The sequence below is a fragment of the Onychostoma macrolepis genome, chromosome 01 (genome assembly GCF_012432095.1).
Source record: "Onychostoma macrolepis isolate SWU-2019 chromosome 01, ASM1243209v1, whole genome shotgun sequence".
In the NCBI taxonomy this organism is placed as follows: domain Eukaryota; kingdom Metazoa; phylum Chordata; class Actinopteri; order Cypriniformes; family Cyprinidae; genus Onychostoma; species Onychostoma macrolepis.
This window is the reverse complement of record NC_081155.1, coordinates 4,778,441-4,799,317: the sequence shown is the minus strand read 5'-3', so window position 1 is coordinate 4,799,317 and position 20,877 is coordinate 4,778,441. Positions and strand designations below refer to the sequence as shown.

The 20,877-nt window shown below is 36.5% G+C and overlaps 1 protein-coding gene across 1 annotated transcript; it reads left to right on the top strand.

The window, feature by feature from the left end:
* The first annotated feature begins 10,435 nt into the window (after nt 1–10,435).
* LOC131537508 (caspase b-like) lies at nt 10,436–20,509 on the top strand. The gene is made up of 9 exons (XM_058771028.1): nt 10,436–10,591; nt 11,464–11,616; nt 14,010–17,076; nt 17,259–17,404; nt 17,944–18,117; nt 18,274–18,523; nt 18,640–18,773; nt 18,892–18,984; nt 19,117–20,509. The coding sequence occupies exons 3-9, from the start codon at nt 16,812–16,814 to the stop codon at nt 19,228–19,230; spliced, it is 1,176 nt and encodes a 391-aa protein (XP_058627011.1). The 5' UTR covers nt 10,436–10,591; nt 11,464–11,616; nt 14,010–16,811; the 3' UTR covers nt 19,231–20,509.
* Nucleotides 20,510–20,877: the final 368 nt, after the last annotated feature.

The following is a 20,877-nucleotide window of genomic DNA, read 5'->3' as shown; positions in this document are numbered from 1 at the left end:
TTGATCAGTTTCTCAGAAAACAAGACTTTGTATAAAGTGCACTGCAAAACAAGACAGAAATACTGAGGAAGAGCATCGGTTTATTGAAGTGTGATCAGAAGGTTCAGTAAATGTTATTTAGTTACACACTTTGTTAAAAGAATGAAAAAGTAATGGAGATCTGTTGAAAGTTGTATTTTCAAACTTTGAAGTGTTATTAATTTGCATTTAGAGACCATATTGACATGCTGCATTCAGTTTATCCCTTAAATCTTACATTTTCTTTACCTTCATAAAATCTGCATAAACCCTGTACCTGCTAATATGCATCACTCAAATATGATTAAATACATATTTATTTTTTCTTTCAATAGTGCCAAGTTATAATCACTCCAATCCAAGTCATGAATGTGCCAGAGTTTGTCTTCACATCAAAAAACAAAACATAATAATAATAAATAAATTAATAAATAAAATACATTTAAAAATACAATAAAGTAAAATAAACAAATTCATTACTTAAAAAACATTAACTTATACTAAACACTAAAATTATATAGATATATAAAAAAAAATAATAAAATGACTAAAACACACAACAAATTTTAACTAAACATTTAACAAAATTAAGCTCAATATTAAGTTTGTTAAAGTGCTATAATAACAACTAAAGCTTAATGAAAAAAAAAATGAAAATAAATAAATAAATAAACTTTAACTGGAATTTTAAAATAAATATTGAAATAAAATATTATTAACTGTTAAGGTCTTTGCACACAGAGTCTGAAATTTCGTCACGCATGGAAACTAGAGGCGGACGAAGTACACAACTCCATTACTTGAGTGAAAGTACAGATACTGCTGGTCAAATATTACTCCATTACAAGTGAAAGTTGTAAAGACAGAATTTTACTTTAGTAAAATAGTACTTGCTTTTAAAAGTACTTAAGTACCAAAAATAAATCTACAGAACAGTTAAATGCCTTTTTATTCTCATCTTATTTTTATTGTCTGTGTCGTTGTTGTCTCTGTGAACTGGAAGCTTTTGACACTAAAAGAAATTGTTTGTATGTGCAAGCATACTTGGCAATAAAAGCTCTTTCTGATTCTGATATATATTTTTTATAAATATATTAGGGCTGCAACAACGAATCGATTAAATCGATAAAAATCGATTACTAAAAGCGTTGGCAACGAATTTCATAATCGATTCGTTGTGTCGCGCGACGCCGAGACGCTTTGATTATTAAAAAAAAAAACTTTAGTTGAGCGCGGAGCGGAGTGAACACACTTGGTCTCTCTCGTGCACGGATGCTAGCAGAGTTCGGCGCCTCATAAATAAATAAAAAAAGTTTTTAAAAAAAAGAAAAAAACGAGCGGAGGTAGAGGAAAGATACATGGCGGAGGCAGAGAAATCCGTGCGACCCAAGCAGGCCCGGATTAACACAGTGTAGTGCCCTAGGGTGAGCACATTTGAAGTGCCCCCCCTCCCTCCCTCCCTCCTCAAAATTCAGGAGCACCTTCTGATCAATAACAAAATTAGCTTTCCCATTAGAAGGTGATATTTGACTCCTTAAAGTGATTTACAGGGCATTTTCTGGTATTTTTGCAATGCAATTTTTTCTCTAATTTTATTAAAAGTATGTCATTATGTCAAATTCAAAAGTCCATATTTATAAGCTTTTCCAAAATGTCTAATAAAAAAATAGAATAAGAACAGGTAGAATAATAAGAATAAGTTACCAATCAAAATAAATCAATATTAACAAAATCAGTTTCCACTACAAAGGTGGCACAGAACACAAAAGTGGCATGAAGGTAAATTTACAGACATTTACAAAGGCTCAGAGGTGGGATGGATGTTTTAAATTCATAACAATGTTGTGAGATTAATGTTTTAAATATAAAATTTTGAATATAGAACTATTGTTTGATTGAAATGATTTAAGTAACTATGACACTTTAAAATAAAACTGCCAGCAGGTGGCAGCAAGTCACTGATTTTTATCACTGAATCATTCATTTAACTGATTTGTTTGAACGGCTGATTCATTCAGAAACGAAGCAAGTGACTCCCTCGTCCCAATGTGCATACTATCCACCCTATCTGCCCTAAATAGTATTGAAAATGACTACTATCACATAGAATTTAGGATGGATAGTATGCACATTGGGACGCAGGCACTGTCTTTATGAATGGATAATTGAATCACTGACTCTAGATTCATTTAAAACGCAGGTTCATTCATAAACGAAACAACGCTGTATTTGAATGGAGACGCGCAGCGGCTCAGCTGTGACTGTTTGAAACTATTTTCCTTTACGAAATAGAGCAAAATCGGAAATATTGTTAAATTCATACAATGTACATCACTTTATATAACTTATTGTTTGTTGAACTGTTGTATTAATTTGATATCACATTTGCAAACTCCCTATAATCTTTAAAAGCTATCATAGTTCATCGCAATCTCACAAAGCTCCATAATAATCAATGAAGCGCTCTACACTGCACAACGAATCTCTTATTTACACCCTGTCTACACTTTGTTTGTTATAACGAGAGGATTTGTGAGCTTGCATAACTCAGCAATGAACAAAAGTATTTTGAGCAGTGAGTGGATTCTGATTAACATTGCATTCAAGAAATTAATGTCTGCGACACATTACTCACCGCTGCGCCGAACACGCAAGTAGAAATCTTTGAAGCTCCCTGAGCGCAAACACAAATGCTGATCGGGTATGTTTTGATAGTTGCACGCAGTACTTTTCAGTCGCATTGTAGAGCCCTGGCTATGTGCCCTGATATTTTCTCATTTTTAATTTACATTTAGCCCAACTGCTACGCTGATGCTGCCTATCCATTATGAATTGAATATTATAAATTGGCGGGCTCGACTCTGACTGGGGAGGCGCAATTACACTGTGGCCTGACCCAATCGCAGTTCTATATGCATGCATATATTTTATATTCTCTCTGTATACATTGGATCATTAACTGTTTATTTTCTATGCATCTGCAACTCTTCCAGCAAAATAATATATACAAAACATTAAAAATATTTTAAAGGTCTAGTTATTTTCTTAATCACTTGGTGCCCCCTTATTGGCTGGTGCCCCAGGGCACTCGCCCAATCCCGTCTATGGATAACCCGGCCCTGGACCCAAGTCATCCAAGGTGTGGGAGCAGGGGCGGCGTTTGCGTATGGCAGAGTATGGCAGTTGCCATACCCTAGCCCAGTCAGGTGCTGTGAAAAATGATCCAAACTTGAGTCGCTTATAATTCGTTTTATTATTTTAAATCAGAGAGTTTTAAAAATAGTATACCAATGATAAGCATTAAAATAACTTGTCAGTAAAACTGTAACGCCATTAGATCATCAAGCTCTCAGCGAGACCTCGTAACTTCACCCGCCTCCATTCAGATTGACGCGCCGCAGCCTGGAGAAGATGAGATCTCTGCTTTTTCGCAATGCAAGGGTGAATAAATAATTGGTGTTTGAATAGTACAGCGTTTTCTTTACTCAAACACTATGTCAGTAAAGGATAATGTTTTTGTGTGTTTGAAGAGTGGAGAAAATTAGTTATTTGCTGTCTATATACGTTTTAAATATCCTGTGCATAAGCGCTTAATTTGAGATTTTGGCCAAGTGTATTAAACAACAAGAAAAAACTAAGCGCCCATATAGCTACAATCAAAGTTATATAACCTGTAAAAGTTGATGAAAGCATAATGCACTTGCTGCTTCAGATAACAGTTACAGCTGTTCTAATGACAGACAAAACACTCCATCTCCGTCATTCTCTGGTCAAACTCCATTTGAGCTTGATTTTCATATAATGTTAAGTGCAAGTGTCTGATACAATACCAACGCTAACGACGCAGTGTTGTTAAATTATTGAATTTTTGCACCCCCCCCCCCCCCAAAAAAGTCTATATATTTGGCAGATGTAAAGCATACATGTGTATGTTTTTTGTGTTAGTCCATTTTTATTTTATTTTATTATTATTATAACAGCCCAGGGATGTTCAAGGAGCAACATGTTTGTGCACCTTCTAAAGATTTTAGTTCTGTTTTTGAATAAAGGGTTGGAAATTAATGCTTTTCTTTTTCTTTTTATCCGATTCATCGATTAATCGGAAAAAAATAATCGACAGATTAATCGATTATTAAAATAATCGTTAGTTGCAGCCCTAAAATATATATTTATTTATTTTTCTGCAAATACTGCAGTGTCCTGGATGGAGAAACTGAGAAGTTTATAAACAGAAGGCATGGAAGAAGAGAGCAGGTCCTACAACAAAGAAATTCTTCTTAAGGTATGCTCCAAATTAACCATTTACCATCGAGTTCACTGAGATCTGACTAACTATGTGTCTATATGTGTCCCCTCTTTATCTCTCTTTCCTTTTTTTCTGTTCTCTTTTAGGATAAACCTGAGGTCCTGGGAGTTCTTAGAGGTTCTAAAGTGTTTTTTATGCATTTGTTGATGTCAAATTTTCAATAATAAATTCAAATAAATTCTCATAGTTTTTACATTTATATGGTGTCATTCCAACTGGGGGGTATTGAAGGGGGAACTGTGTGTGTGTGTGTGTGTAATATTTGTGGAAACCAGCATACCACCAGCATCCCATGCTGGTCACCAGCATACCACCAGCATCCCATGCTGGTCACCAGCGTACCAGCAGCATCCCATGCTGGTCACCAGCGTACCACCAGCATCCCATGCTGGTCACCAGCGTACCACCAGCGTGCCACCAGCATCCCATGCTGGTCACCAGCGTACCAGCGTACCACCAGCATCCCATGCTGGTCACCAGCGTACCAGCAGCATCCCATGCTGGTCACCAGCATACCACCAGCGTACCACCAGCATCCCATGCTGGTCACCAGCGTACCAGCGTACCACCAGCATCCCATGCTGGTCACCAGCGTACCAGCAGCATCCCATGCTGGTCACCAGCGTACCAGCGTACCAGCAGCATCCCATGCTGGTCACCAGCGTACCAGCGTACCACCAGCATCCCATGCTGGTCACCAGCGTACCAGCAGCATCCCATGCTGGTCACCAGCATACCACCAGCGTACCACCAGCATCCCATGCTGGTCACCAGCATAATACCAGCACCAAAACACAACATATGCTGGTCTTGCTGGTATGACCAACTATGCTGGTCTATGCTGGTTTTTCCAGCAGGGTATTTAACGTAAATAAATATTCGGTTGCGTTATAGTAACCACCAGCATCCCATGCTGGTCACCAGCATACCACCAGCATCCCATGCTGGTCACCAGCGTACCAGCAGCATCCCATGCTGGTCACCAGCGTACCACCAGCATCCCATGCTGGTCACCAGCGTACCACCAGCGTACCACCAGCATCCCATGCTGGTCACCAGCGTACCAGCGTACCAGCAGCATCCCATGCTGGTCACCAGCGTACCAGCAGCATCCCATGCTGGTCACCAGCGTACCACCAGCATCCCATGCTGGTCACCAGCGTACCAGCAGCATCCCATGCTGGTCACCAGCATACCACCAGCGTACCACCAGCATCCCATGCTGGTCACCAGCATACCACCAGCATCCCATGCTGGTCACCAGCATACCAGCGTACCAGCAGCATCCCATGCTGGTCACCAGCGTACCAGCGTACCACCAGCATCCCATGCTGGTCACCAGCGTACCAGCAGCATCCCATGCTGGTCACCAGCATACCACCAGCGTACCACCAGCATCCCATGCTGGTCACCAGCATAATACCAGCACCAAAACACAACATATGCTGGTCTTGCTGGTATGACCAGCTATGCTGGTCTATGCTGGTTTTTCCAGCAGGGGTATTTAAACGTAAATAAATATTCGGTTGCGTTATAGTAACCACCAGCATCCCATGCTGGTCACCAGCGTACCAGCAGCATCCCATGCTGGTCACCAGCGTACCAGCGTACCAGCAGCATCCCATGCTGGTCACCAGCGTACCAGCGTACCACCAGCATCCCATGCTGGTCACCAGCGTACCACCAGCGTACCACCAGCATCCCATGCTGGTCACCAGCGTACCACCAGCGTACCACCAGCATCCCATGCTGGTCACCAGCATAATACCAGCACCAAAACACAACATATGCTGGTCTTGCTGGTATGACCAGCTATGCTGGTCTATGCTGGTTTTTCCAGCAGGGGTATTTAAACGTAAATAAATATTCGGTTGCGTTATAGTAATATATTAACTATACAAGGCAGACTTTATATCAAACAGATGTTAAAGTGTTCACATTACCTGAGGTTAACAAAAGCCCACAAATCCACTCCTCGCTGGTCAAACGCTTGGAACAGCACCATTCTCCCATTCAGCGACGCTCCGTGAGCGGGCTGACCGCGAGGCTTTAGCAACGCATTTTCATTTCTGCGGCCGAGTTAACAGATGACTAAGCTACCTGTGCAAATTTTACACCATAAAATAATCACATCATCCACATTTCGTTTAATTTGATTTCCTACCGTACTGAAGAGAAATAAAGAAGCACATCGCGGGTCTTTCATGCCGAGAACTCTGCTCATGTGCTTGCATAATGATGCATTTAAAAGTTAATGACCAAACGTATCATTATAAAAGTTCACAGTGTTGCTGCAGATGAAATATAACGTGGATAACATTAAATTAATATTTTTTAGACATTGATTATTTATCATTCAAATCACTTTCTCTACCTGTCCGTTGGTCGCGCATATCCGCCATGTTTGTAGTTTTTTTAACACGTTTTATGCGTGTTTGTAGTTCTGATCGATTCCTCGTCCGCTGCGCAATGTGTTGTGGGCAATATTAGCCGTTAGAGTGTGCATCGATCTGTACTTCGAATTCTAACCGGAAGTAGTAGACCATCCGGAATCTTTGGCATACTTTTTTAAACATACTATGATTTGGGACATACTAATTCTATTTTCGAATACTATTTAGGACGGATAGTATGCGAATTGGGACGCAGCATGTATTCTGTAAATTTGAGTCAAACCGCCACGCGACCCCAGAATGCATTGCGGTTTACAGCAATATGCTGTATTATTAAAAAAACAGCCAGCTGCTGTAAAATAGTGCTGTAATTTTTACAGCAATTCATTACAGTGTGTATAAATGATGGAAGTGCTACTAGGTTGAATGTATCCAAAATGAAATATTCAGTTTTAGATTTAACAATTATGTCAGAAAATCTAGCTAAAATAAGTATGTGGAACATAATTAATCAAAATATGATGGGTAGTGATCATTTCCCTATTAATTGTAAAATTGGATTAGAAGTATCTAAAACAGAAATTGGAACGATCTCTAGATGGAAATTTAAATCAGCGGATTGGGAAATATATCAAGAAGAAAGTAAACAGTGTTTAATTAACTTAAGTTGTACAATAGAAGATGTAGAGCAATATAACAATAAAATCTGTGAAAGTCTTTGTAAAGTTGCAGGAAAGTAATAGGAAAAGTGTAGGAGAATAGATAAGAAAAATTACCTTGGTGGATGGTTGAGTGTAGCGAGGCAATTAAAATCAGGAATAGGTTTTTAAAGAAAGTAAGGAAATCATATTCATTTGATGTTTTTATATTGTATAAAAGAGCACAGGCTGTAGTAAGGAAAGTAATACGTGCAGCTAAAAGAAAGTACTGGAAAGAATATTGTGACAGAATAGGTAGAAATATAGATATTAGAGAGATATGGGGAATGATAAGGAAAATGGGGGGAATACAAAAATCTAATAGAATTCCTGTTTTAATAAGTGGAAATAATCAAATTATTAGTAATAAAGAAAAATCTGAGGTGTTGGCAGAAGCATTTGTAAAGTTGCATAGCAATAGCAATATATCAGATGATATGAGGGAATTAAGAAAGAAAAGGGTAAGAGATCATCAAGAAATTTTAGCTAAAAAAGGATTATCAGAAGGCACTATGGATGCTGTTTTCACATTATATGAACTCAAGCAGACCTTGGAAGGAGTTAAACATACATCACCGGGAAAAGATGAAATATGTTATGAAATGATTAAATATCTTTCAGATATCAGATTAAATGTTATTTTAAGACTTTATAATGAAATATGGAGGCAAGGGAGACTTCCTAGCTCGTGGAAATTAGGTATAGTGGTGCCAATAGCTAAACCTGGAAAAGATCACTCTGTTCCAACAAATTATAGACCAATAGCTTTAACATCTAACCTGTGTAAAATAATGGAAAAAAATGGTAATATCTCATCTGTTATAAGTTTTGGAATCTAGAAATTTATTATATGCTTATCAGAGTGGGTTCAGAAAAGGACGCAGTACCATAGATGCAGTAATTTGCTTAGAAAATGAAATTAGAAAAGCTCAAGTGAAAAAAGAAATGGTACTAGGAGTATTCTTTGATATCGAGAAAGCTTATGACATGGTATGGAAGGAAGGACTGTTAATAAAATTAAATCAGATGGACATTAATGGGAAGTTGTTTAATTGGATTATGGATTTCCTAAAAGAACGGAAAATACAGATAAGAGTAGGTAAAGATTACTCGGATACCTACATAATAGACAACGGAACTCCTCAAGGTAGCGTTTGCAGTTCGGTACTTTTCAATATTATGATAAATGGTATATTTGAGGAAATAGGATCAGAAATAGGAAGGTCATTATATGCTGATGATGGAGCCTTATGGATAAGAGGAAGCAATCCAAGATATTTAGAGAAAAAAATGCAGAAGGCAATAGATATTGTTGAAAGCTGGACTAACCAGTGGGGCTTTCGTCTTTCAGTAGCAAAGACTCAGGTCGTTTGTTTCTCAAAAAAATAAGAAAATTCCTGAAGTAAAATTAAAGTTGTATGAGCAAATTTTGGAGCAAGTATCTATCATTAGATATTTGGGAGTATGGATGGACTCAAAGTTAACATTTGGAAATCATATTCAAAATGTAATAAATGTAAGAAAGGAGTTAATGTACTGAGATGTTTGGCAGGATTGGATTGGGGTGCCACAAGACATGCACTAAAGCGAGTATATTGCGCACTAATTAGATCATCAATTGATTATGGTAGGATAATTTATGGATCAGCGTCAAATGCTTTGCTAAAAAAAATTGACACAATTCAAAGTCAAGCCCTTAGGAGCTGTTAGATCTTCTCCTGTAACATCACTGCAGGTAGAGATGGGAGAAATGCTTACGTGAGCTCCAGCTAAGACTGGTTTGGGCAAATATTAAAAGGTCATTTTTCAAATCATCCAGTTAAAAATGTTTTGGGAAATTGCTGGGAATATGAACAATCCCAGGTGAAAAGTTTTGGATGGATAGTAGAACAACAAACTCAGCAAATAGATGTTAATAATATAAATATTAGTCCTACAGTAGCATTGCCAATATCTCCACCTTGGTTTTTTTTCAATGCCTTCTGTGGATCTCCAGATATTTAAAACTATAAAGGATAAACAAAATCAAGTCCCAAAAGCAATAGTAGTGCAAAAGCATCTTCAAAGTGAATATTTCCATTATTTACAAATATTTACAGATTGTTCTGAAGACCCAGAAACTGGACGAACAGCTGCAGCTATGTTTATCCCTCTTTATAAGTATAGAGATGGAAAAAGAATTACTAATGATATATCTGTATATACTGCAGAGATGGTGGCTATTTTGATAGCATTACAGTGGGTAGAAGAAGTCAAACCGTCTGCTGTAGTTATTTGCTCCGATTCGTTTTCAGTTCTTAAAAGTTTAATAAGTGGGAAATCGGATTCGAGACAAGATATATTAATAGAAATTTTTCAAAATCTGTATAGAATTTGCCAATTAAGACTTTCAGCAGTTTTTTTATGGGTGCTGGCTCATGTTGGTGTAGAGGGTAACGAGGATGTGGACAAGATAGCTAAACGGGCCCTTAAAAATAATGTTATTGATTTAGATATTCCTTTGGGTAAATCTGAAATGAAAGGTTTAATTAAAACAGCTATTAAAAATATGTGGCAGGAGAGGTGGGATAAAGGAAATAAAGGTCGTCATTTGTACAATATACAAAAACAAGTTGGTTTAGTTAGAAATAGTTATGGTAATAGAAAGGAAGATATAGTAATTTCTCGTCTGAGAATTGATCTACTCTCAACAAATCACTTCAGATGATCGGGAAACATGATTCTGGTCAGTGCAATAAATGTGGACTTCCAGAAACTCTAGAGCATGTAATAATCAATTGCTTGGCATATGATAGTGAAAGAATTCAATTGGAAAATAATTTAATTTCTGTTGGCATAGAATCTTTAACTTTGCAGAACATACTTAACAGTTCTTACATAGGAAATAAAGCTCTTGTTTCCTTTTTGAAAGCAATAAACTTATATAAAAAAATATAGAAAGGTAGGATAAGGTTTTTTTTTTTTTTTTACTTCTGATATCAATGCCTCACTCTCCATCCCAGTAGGTGGCGGAATATGCACCAAAGTTGGTTTGCCAACCGCCATTAAACGTCAAAGAAGAAGAAGAATATTTGGCTCTCCCCGACGGGAATAGGCTCTTCTAGAGTTCACCTAAATAAGGAAAGTGAAAAACAAATGACGCCATAAGTCTGGCTTTTTAAACGGCTGCATTTGTGGTAAGTTCAGAACTGATTTCTTATAAAACCATGTGGTTATAATAAAAATGAACTGCCATTTGGATTTTTGGCCTTTTGTTTAGCTAACACCACTTGGGTAAAGTTGGTTTTATATTCGCACATTCGGACTATTGCATTCAATTACTTTGTTAACTGCATTACATTGGACATTCAGCGGACATTCGCGAGTATGACATTAAAACAATACTTGGCCATTTTGATCGATTATGAAAAAAAACGTAGGTTGGCAATGATGTCGCTGATTAGAATTTGCAAAAAATAACTTTATTGCACATATAATTAGAAAGTTATTGAACGCGGAAATGTGTGAATGTTGTGAATGTGCGAATATAAAACCAACTGTCCCCCCAAGTCAACAACTGCATTTGTACAGTAATTGTAGTCTAGTGCTTTTTTTATTCAAATAAAGTATTCAAATAGTAAAGAAAAAATTTAGGTCTAATATAGTCGAGAATAATCATTTTGAACTATATGCAAATAATGTAACATTTTTTACATGCAAATTTGGATGTCAAAAAATGTAAATTATTTCATGTCTCGTTAGGAATTACATGAGAAAGTGATACCGTATTTTAGATTCAAAACGAACATATTTTAGTAAAAAATGTCAACATTACAAACATTACCATCGTAAAACAGCTGTCAAATATAAAATGTTTTGCTACTTCCATCGCGTTTCACTTTCTTTCTACGTAAAACTGATGATACAAACTGTAATTTGTGCTCTGCTTCTGTGAATAGTAAAACAATTTGACCATTTCTAATTATAATGTCTATGGTGTCTACGGCCCTGTTTTCATTCAACAGGATCATATACAAATGTTCTGTATCCTTTTACCTCTCTATACTAGGTCTGAAATCAATCTCTAAGCGCTCTTTGATAAATCGGAGTGGGAAGACACTGACTCTAAAATGAGTTCTTCAGTTGCTGGATCAAGCAGTGGTCAACTCATGGAGACTCCTTCCTCTGCATTCAGTGATTCAGTAGTGATGTTTTACGTCAGGTAACACGCAAGCCGTTTTTGCATTTAGCAAATGTTTTAATCCACATTGAATTACTGTACATTTTAGAAGCCTGCAGCTGGTGAGTGACTGGCACTTTATGATACCACCACGGAGGCACAAAATCACTTCCCTAAACATTAACTTTCACTGTTAGTGTTTGTTGGCTGAATCCTGTTAATTAAACGAGGGGTACTCAATCTTTTGGGGCCACGGGCCCCTTACTGAGGAGAAAATTTTCCAAGGACCCCCTCATAATTATAACGGCAATTAAGCATATATTTACCACAATTTGCACTCTTAGATGCCATAGGAACTTTCTGGAATATGTTAAATTTACCTAGATTATTTTTTTGTTGTTGATCATTTTATGGACTCTGCTTTTTTTCAATGGTTCAATAACAATTAATCAAAAATGATGAAAATTTTTTGAAATCATACAAAAATCTATAAACATTTAACAAAAAATGTTTTTAGGGTCATGAAAAAAACAATTCTCAAATTTAGTTTTATTGTTCTCAAATTCAAATTTTTCTGGATTCCATTTTAATGGTTTAATTAAATGTTAATAATCTAAAAGCAGGTCTGATGAATGTAATCTAATATTTTATTTTTTTATTTTACAATAATATGGCGATATGAAATATTTTCTTTTCTTCAGAAATTGTTGTGTTTTAAGTTTTCTGGATTTTTAATTTAATAAATATTTATCATCAAAATAGTGGTAAACAAATTAAGGCATAAAACGTTAGCAATTTAATCTTTTAAAATGAAATTAAATAAAAATGTAACAACTTTTCATTTTTGGCAAAAAAAAGTGCTGTACAGCAGATGTTTGCTGTAAAAATTACCACATGGAATAAAAATAGTGTGATTATTCCTTTTGAAAAATGAAGTTTTAATAATTGCAATATTTATTTACTTGGTTGTTTAGAAGTGCATTATACTGCATTATACTTAAAGGTATAGTTCACCCAAAAATGAAAATTCTGTCATTAATTACTCACCCACATGTCGCTCCAAGCGTGTGCTTTCACTGAACGTAATCAGCGTTGTTTACATTGATTGCATTCTGGGGTACTCTCCAAAATGGCAGAAGACGGTAACTCAGGGAAAAGAACTGTTGTTGTTATTATTGTTTTTTTCACGCACAAAAATTATTCTTGTAGCTTCGTAAAATTACGGTTGAATCTCTGATGTCACATGGACTCTTTTACCGATGTCCTTGCTACGTTTCTGAGCCTTGATCGTGGTAATATATCCTTGCTGTCTATGGAGGGTCAGAGAGCTCTCAGAATGCATCAAAAATATCCTAATTTGTGAACGAAGGTCTTACGTGTTTGGAACGACATGAGGGTGAGTAATTCATGACAGAATTTTCATTTTTGGGTGAAATGTCCAGTAGCCCCTCACTGCAGAACAAAAGATCCAGGGGGTGGGGTTGGATCCACATCCAGGGGGTGGAGATTGGTAGGTTTAGGGATGGGGATGGGTGGGTTTAGGGATCAGGGGGTGGAGACGGGTAGGTTTAGGTCTAGATCCAACCACACCCCCTGGATCTTGTGTTCTGCAGTGAGGACCATCTCGAAATGTCCCTTTAAGCTGAAGTCTTGTTTAGGCATTCTGTGCATGTATGACATGACTGTATTTTTATTTTTTTTATTATTCAATTAAAACGGTAAAATGTGTTCATGTCCTCGTATAGTAAGATGACAAAACACTTAAAACACTGCAAGCCTCATGCACGCTTGAGTTTGTGAAACCACGGGTCTTTGTGTAACAGAGTTATATATAGTGTGTGTCTCCACTTACAAATAATGATCTGTTAAATAATCACACTGGATGAGAAAGGGTTAACAGGGTTTCCTATTGGCTGGCTGGTTATTGGTTATGGACCACCACTTTGAGAATCCTTGAATTTAACTATAAAGGGCCTTGAAGGCATAATTCAATTCCTTTCGTAATTTACTCCCCTTCAAGCTGTCCCAAACCCTTAAGACATTTGTTCATATACAAAACACAAATTAGGACATTTTTAATGAAAATTGAGAGGTTTCTGTTCTTTCATTTAAAAGTTCACAGCAGAAAAAATGTTGGTGATTAAAATGGGTTATAAAAGCATTGTTCATGAGTTTAGTTCAAGTCTTATGAAAGGAAAGGATTGTTTTACAGGAAAAGCAGATTTAATTTTGGCTTTTGACCATTTTGAATCTTCAAAGTTTTGGAGATGTGGACTTTGAATGGAGGGACAGATCATGACGGTTTCATTAAAAATATCTTAGTTTGTGTTTCAAAGATGAATGGTAATCTTTGTAATGATGTGAGGGTGTTTAATGTCTTTTATTGATGAACTAACCCATTAAGCATGTCTAAAATGTTGTTTTGTCTTCATCAGGGAGAAGAGTTTGAGTCCAACACCCGTCAGTGTGACACAGACGAGTAACTCATCCATGGATCAACCCCTTAGATTCAGTGATGGAGTAGTGTCTATATTGGCAGCATTTCGGTCTTGGTTTGGATAATTTTACTGCATTTCAGATTTAATACATTTTATGAAATATGCAGTGCAGGGGTGCATAATTCTCATGGTCTCCAGCTGTCCTTGTAGCCACTGTCATTATAATTTGTGCAGCTCTTTATCACGGCTATCGGTGCAACCGTCCCAACATGCTGTCCCTTACCAAAACAAACACTGATGTAAAAGTTTGCCATAACATTATATAATTGTAATTTTATGGATTAATAAAGAACCCCCTTCAATAGTGAGATATCGCTCCTTTTTTTATTTAAGTTTGAGTCTAAGGTGGACTAATGTCCTTCTCTCTCACCCTCTCTTTGTCCTGCACACACACACACACACACACACACACACATATACACATACACATACACACATACATACATATATGTTGGTATTTGTGGTTTACGGGGACTCTCCATAGGCGTAATGGTTTTTATACTTTACGTGCTATTGCCCTACACCAACCCTACACCTAAACCTACCCCTTACAGGAAACGTTGTGCATTTTTAGATTTTCAAAAAAACACCATTCAGTATGTTTTTAAGCCTTTTGAATTACGGGGGCATAGGCAGTGTCCTCATACGTTTACGTTGAGGGTTGGATGAAAGAATGGATGAAACGCATTTGTCCGTGTTTCACTCCGTCTCGAATCGCACTCGCAGAAAGCGCTCGAGAAACAGTATCTCTTCCGCGGCTCGGTACGCTTTCAACTCGCTTTTTTTTTTTTTTGTCTCGAGCCTTGGTCAAAAGACTGTAGGACATTTACATGATTTGACTGATTTTTACGTTAGAGAGCGTGACAGCGCACCGCATTAAAATAAATGATCATTCATGTTTTCATACCGCTAGCCAAATTCAAAAACGAAACTAAAATTAAAACATCTTTGAGAGCAAGGGGGCCCCCTGGTGTTTCGTACAGGGAGGATCGGCTCTGGTTTTAGGCCACTAGTATTTTCAGCAGCTGAAAAATGGGTTTAAGTCAGTTATTTTTATCCTTTGCTGTAGTGTGTCAGTAGAAAATATAAGTTTACATTTCCAAACATTCATTTTGCCATTAATAATCTCACTAGATTATTAAATCTAGTGAGATTGTTGTCTGACAACAGCCAGTGCTCCACACAGAGATCTGATCAGGGCCCGTATTTATCAAGCCTCTATAAGAATTACTCTCAAGAACACTGCTAAGAATTGACTTAAGTGAAAAAAAAAAAAAAAAAAATCTTGGCTCAATGCTGCGCTTAAAAGTTAGTTATCAATCCTCTCAGTCATCAAATCTTAAGTGTCAGTCTTGAACATGATTCACGACACTTTGCTGTACCACAAACGGATTTTGGATGACGACATACACATGGACCAATCACTGAATAGATTTCCTTAATTAAGAATATTCTCAGATAACTTCACACTGAATGGTTAAATTCCTAATAGGAGTTTACATTCAACACACATTTGACAATAAAGAATTTTCAAGAGATGCCTTTGACGACAGCGAAAGATTATTATTATAATTATCCTTCAAAAATAGACTAGTGCCTATCTTTAGTGATGCAGCGCAGAGAGCCGCTCCGGTGGCCGTGGAGCCACAGAGGCGTGCAGTGTAAATAAGGGGTAAGAGATTTATTCATCATACAGTGTAGATCACATAACACTCGCACTAGACTGAAGTCAGTAATGATGTTCTTTGGTAATGTAAATCTTCTTTGCTCGTTTTGAATAACTGAGGAAATGTAACCGTTTGATTAAGTGCTCATCACCAAACATTTCAAGCACATTCTTCCTCTCCTGAGAGATACACACACGTCTCTGTCTCCTCAGCACCATCACAAGCCTCTACTGGCAACTCCTAACCACTTGAGAGACCTCTCAAGCTGTCTTAAATAACTGGAAGAGTAAGAGTGATTCTTAGCTTTAAGAAATTTGATAACTTGCTTTTATACTTAAGTTTGAAAGTAGGAGCAAATTGCATGAATTCTCAGCACTTAAGACTAAAATGGCACTTTGAGAAGCTTGATAAATACGGGTCCTGATCATCATCAGTCTGTCTGGAATGACATGAAGAAACATAACAAACTGAGACTAAATCCAGAGGAACTGTGGCAATGACTCCAAGATGCTTCAAGAAACCTACCTGCAAAGCTTCAGTACCGTTCAAAGTTTTAGGCACTTGTGTAAAAATGCTGTAAAATGAGGATGCAGACAAAAATAATGTCATAAAATACATTTTCTTTATCAGTTAACTTCTATTAACTAAGTTAAATCAACATTTGGTGTGAGCATCCTTTGAGATTACAGCAGCTTTTGCCCTCGGTGCACTTGAGCAGAGTTTCTCAGGGAGCTTTGCAGCTACTGACACACTAAAACAAAAGATAGAAAAAACTGACTTAAAACCATTTTTTAGCTGCTGAGAATACTAGTGGCCTAAAACTTTTGTTCAGTATAATATGATTAAACAGACTATAAGGCCTGTATGAATAATAGATTGTTTTGAACCTGAACAAATACATAGGCCTGTAACTTAATGCTTATTTTAAACTTCAAAAGGACATTTCAGTGAAACACAACTGGTAAACTGAGTTTAACCAAACCGATAAACTCTGTGAATAGTATTGTTTTATTAAACTGCTTTAAGAGCACAATCAAGACTGTTTTGACTTTTTTTCTTCTAGTGACACAAAATGGACATCAAAAGAATGATGACTGATGTACTTGAGGATCTTGTGGATAAAGAGCTCAAACAATTCATCTGGCAGCTGTGTAATAATGTGACGGCAGGCATTGAGCCGATTCCTCGAGCAAAGCTTCAGACTTCTGATCGTGAGGATGTGGTGGACTGCATGGTAAAGCAGTATCCTGATGACGCAGTGAAGATCGCAGTCCAAGCGCTGCGCAACATGAAACAAAATGAGCTCGCAAAGCGCATTGAATTAAAACTTCAAGAAGGTATATATATATATATATATGTGTGTGTTTTTTTTTACTGCTTTAAGATTTCGTATTTGTGAAGCACTCTGAAGTATAAACATAGCAGTCATCATTTAGAAAAATAAAGATATAAATATACATAAAATGGAGTTAAGATAATTTGAATATATTTGAGATGTGAATATATTATGTGTCTTCAGTTCAGCAGCCTGTACAGGAGGAACCAAGAAATAATCCAGAGTCTATGGAGCTGGAGCCCATCCAGTCTGACTGGCACAGACCATACAGCATTACTGCATGCAGCCAACAATTTAAGCAACTAATTCTCAGAGAAAAGGAAAATGATGCAAGTATCTCTGTTTCTTTGAACGTTTGTGAAAATAATACTTTCAGGAGTCATTATTTCTGCCTTTGGAGGGTTGCTTTCCTGCAGAGTTAATGCACTTTGACTTTGACGCTCCTGCACATTAATCCTAAACTGTTTTTACAGAACATGTTGTGAATTATATTTTATATAGATCAGTGTTTCCTGACCCTTCTAGGATGAATGATTCTTGTGCATTAAATTGATCAAAAGTGCCAGTGAAGACATTTATAATGTTATAAAACATTTCTATTTCAAATAAATTTTATTCATCAAAGAATCCTGGAAAATGTATCACGGTTTACACAAACCACAGCTGTTTTCAACATTGATTATAATCATAAACAAACTTACTGACCCCAATCTTTTGAAAAGTAGTGTATACAATATCATACTGTACATGTGTGTATATATGTATTTGAGACATGTGGAAATCAAATGATTTCATGTCATTTGATGTAGATTGGTCATCTGGAGTTGCTTGTGTTTTAATTCTACATAATTCTGATGTTTTTTCATAGGTTTATATACCAACGAGCAGGTCTCAGAGGAAAGGTTTAGCTCTGCTGATCACCAACATTAAATTTGACCACTTAAGTCACAGGGATGGTGCAGAGAAAGATGAGGCGAACATGGAGTGGCTGCTGACAGCTTTGGGTTACAGCGTTGAGAAACACACAAACCTCTCTGGAGATGTGCGTGAGACAAAAGTCTGGTTTTGTGAAACCAATCTTGTCTATGTAGAGCTAATAGGTTTCTAGTGTGGAAACAGAAATGTGAACACATTTATATCTAAATATAATATATATTTTATACCATGCATTTCTTCTAAACAGTTTATTTATTCACAGGCAATAAATATGGCAGTCAAGAACTTCTCTAAACGTCATGAACATCGAGACTCGGACAGCACCTTTGTGGTCATTATGTCTCATGGGGAAAGAATCCAGAATAAAGATGCCATTATAGGTGTCCGTTATCAGAGAAATAACCCCAATGATATCTTCTTTGTTGAGGACATCTTCTCCCATCTTAACTCAGAGAAGTGTCCTGCTCTGATCGATAAACCAAAGGTTATTCTCATTCAGGCCTGCAGAGGAGGTACGCCATGACTTGTTTTCATTTATCTGTTTCCTAAATTATTTCACCTCGCATGCTGAAATACTGTAAAGTCTTTTATGTGAAAATGTCACACAATGAAGCATTTCTCTGTCCAGGTAAATATGGAGGTCTGTATGTTAGTGACAGTGCGCCTGAATCAGACTCCTGGGTTCACAGGGAGAAAGACTTTGTCTGCTTTATGTCCAGCCTCCCTGGTAAGAGAAAAAAAATGAAAATAAAAACACTGACTGCAGATATGAGACACCTGTTCATTTTGGTCATATTCAATGGTCAAGCAATTAAAACAACTTTGGGTTACACTTTATTTTAAGGTTGTTATGAATTATCTCCACAGAGATTGCGTACAGGATCCTGCCAATGGAAGTTATTTCATCATGTACATTGTGGATGTGTTCAGCACAAGCGCTCATAAATATGGCATTATGGAGTTGTTCAGGAGGGTAAACTGTTTTTCTTTATTCCAGCTAAAAGTCAAAACAATATCTTTCATTTTATTCACCCCAAGTGTATTGCTCAGTTAAAATGAATGAGTTTGCTTCTTGTCACATTCAAATCATCTTTTTTTTTTACAGGTGGCGTCACGCATGGAGAAAGACCAACGTTTCACACACGAGATGATGAAACTATTGCCGTGTATTGAAAGGACGACCCTTGTGAGGAAATTCTACCTGTTTCCTGGACTCTAATGATGTGAAATCAGTTTAGACGCAAAACCCTACAGGTGAATAGGGTAAAAACTACATAAAACATCACCATACTTCCTCAGTTGATTAATCACAGTACATTTCAGAAAACTTGAAATATAAGACAAATTTCTTAATGTTGTTTAAACATGCAAATAAGGCATTATCTAACTAAATATTCATGCATTTACATGAATTTCTTAATAATAAAGAACAGAAATCTAAAACATCAAATAAAGTCAGGTTCAATATTCAGAAAACAACTCAATTTGAGAAAACAACATCTAAAGACGTATTGTAATTTGAGGATTTATGTGTGTGTTACTTCAAGAGAGAAACCATATATCTATGTTGATTTATTTTCTTTCTTTTATACTCATTCATTTATAATCATTTATCATTTAATCCTTGTATTATCCCATTTAATGATACAATCATTTACAATAATTTCATCGATTTATTCACTGATTTGTCATTTATATTGTATTTTTTATTATATTATTATTTTTCCATTTTTGTTTATTCTTATGGTGTAGTTTCAAGAGATATTTGTGTTCATGAGTAAGAGATCAGAGAATGTCTCTATTTCAGGTTTTTTACACACACAACGATGTGAAGCAGTAATTTCCCAACACTTGTTGGATTTGGGCTGGTCAGAGATCAGATGGAGTCTGAGCATTGAGTAAAGCAGAGTTTATTGAATAATCTGAGTTACGTATGTTTCAGTCAACTTCTTGGCTGATAGAAGATTGTTAATAGGCTACAGTTTGGGGTAGTATAGAAATTTTTTTACTTTTGGATATAAAATGGATATCTAACAAACTGAAATAAATCCATATATTAGAATAAAATAAAAACTTAACGAGTATTTTGGATGTTTTCTTTCCCTATAGTCTGAAAGAAGACACATTAAGTAGCCCAAAATCTACAGCTTTACCAGTGCATGAAAAACAATGGTTCAATTCAATTCAATTCAATTCAATTCAATTCAATAAAAACATATTCTATACACAGTATAATAAGTGGAATTATAATTTTATGCATTTTTCACTTTTGTTTACTTAAACATTTCATTTAACAAAATTATCTTATATACTACACTATTGCCATATTACTGTATTAACCATAAGTTAACTGCTAAGGAGTCGCCTTCATGCAGTATAGTGACAATGTGCACTAATGTTTCCATCAGCTGGCTCAAAGAACCTCTATTGCGTATCTTGTTTGTTTGAGAAGTTTGATAAAAGTGCAAATTAATCAATAAAGCTTTTCTAATCTGTTACCACGTCTCTGTCCCTGTGCTCCTGTTCATGCTTCTGCATCTGAGTTTAGATGATTTAACAAGCGGGAAGAGCTTGACTCACTGAATGTTTGATATCACCTCTATATAAGCGACAGATGATCAGATCAGCAGATTATACCTCGTGAACATCAGCTTCATCCATCTTCATATCTTCTTCAGTCGCTTTAATGGTGCTGGAAGTGAATTCAATCATCGTATCCATGTTTTCAGATTCTTCTGCTCCTCCTTCAGGGATCTGCAGAGCCTAAGTTTAGAGGAGGAAACATTTTGATGCTTTCATGACATGGATGTACATATTTGTAATCAAACTACAGATTTAATCACATGCATCTGGACCAAGTGTTCTT

Excerpts from the sequence above, each read along its gene's own strand:
- LOC131537508 (XM_058771028.1), top strand. The coding sequence starts at position 16,812 with ATGGACATCAAAAGAATGATGACTGATGTACTTGAGGATCTTGTGGAT. Across the intron at positions 18,118-18,273 it reads ACACAAACCTCTCTGGAGAT|GCAATAAATATGGCAGTCAA; the intron begins GTGCGTGAGACA and ends ATTTATTCACAG. Across the intron at positions 18,774-18,891 it reads TGAAAATAAAAACACTGACT|GATCCTGCCAATGGAAGTTA; the intron begins GCAGATATGAGA and ends GATTGCGTACAG.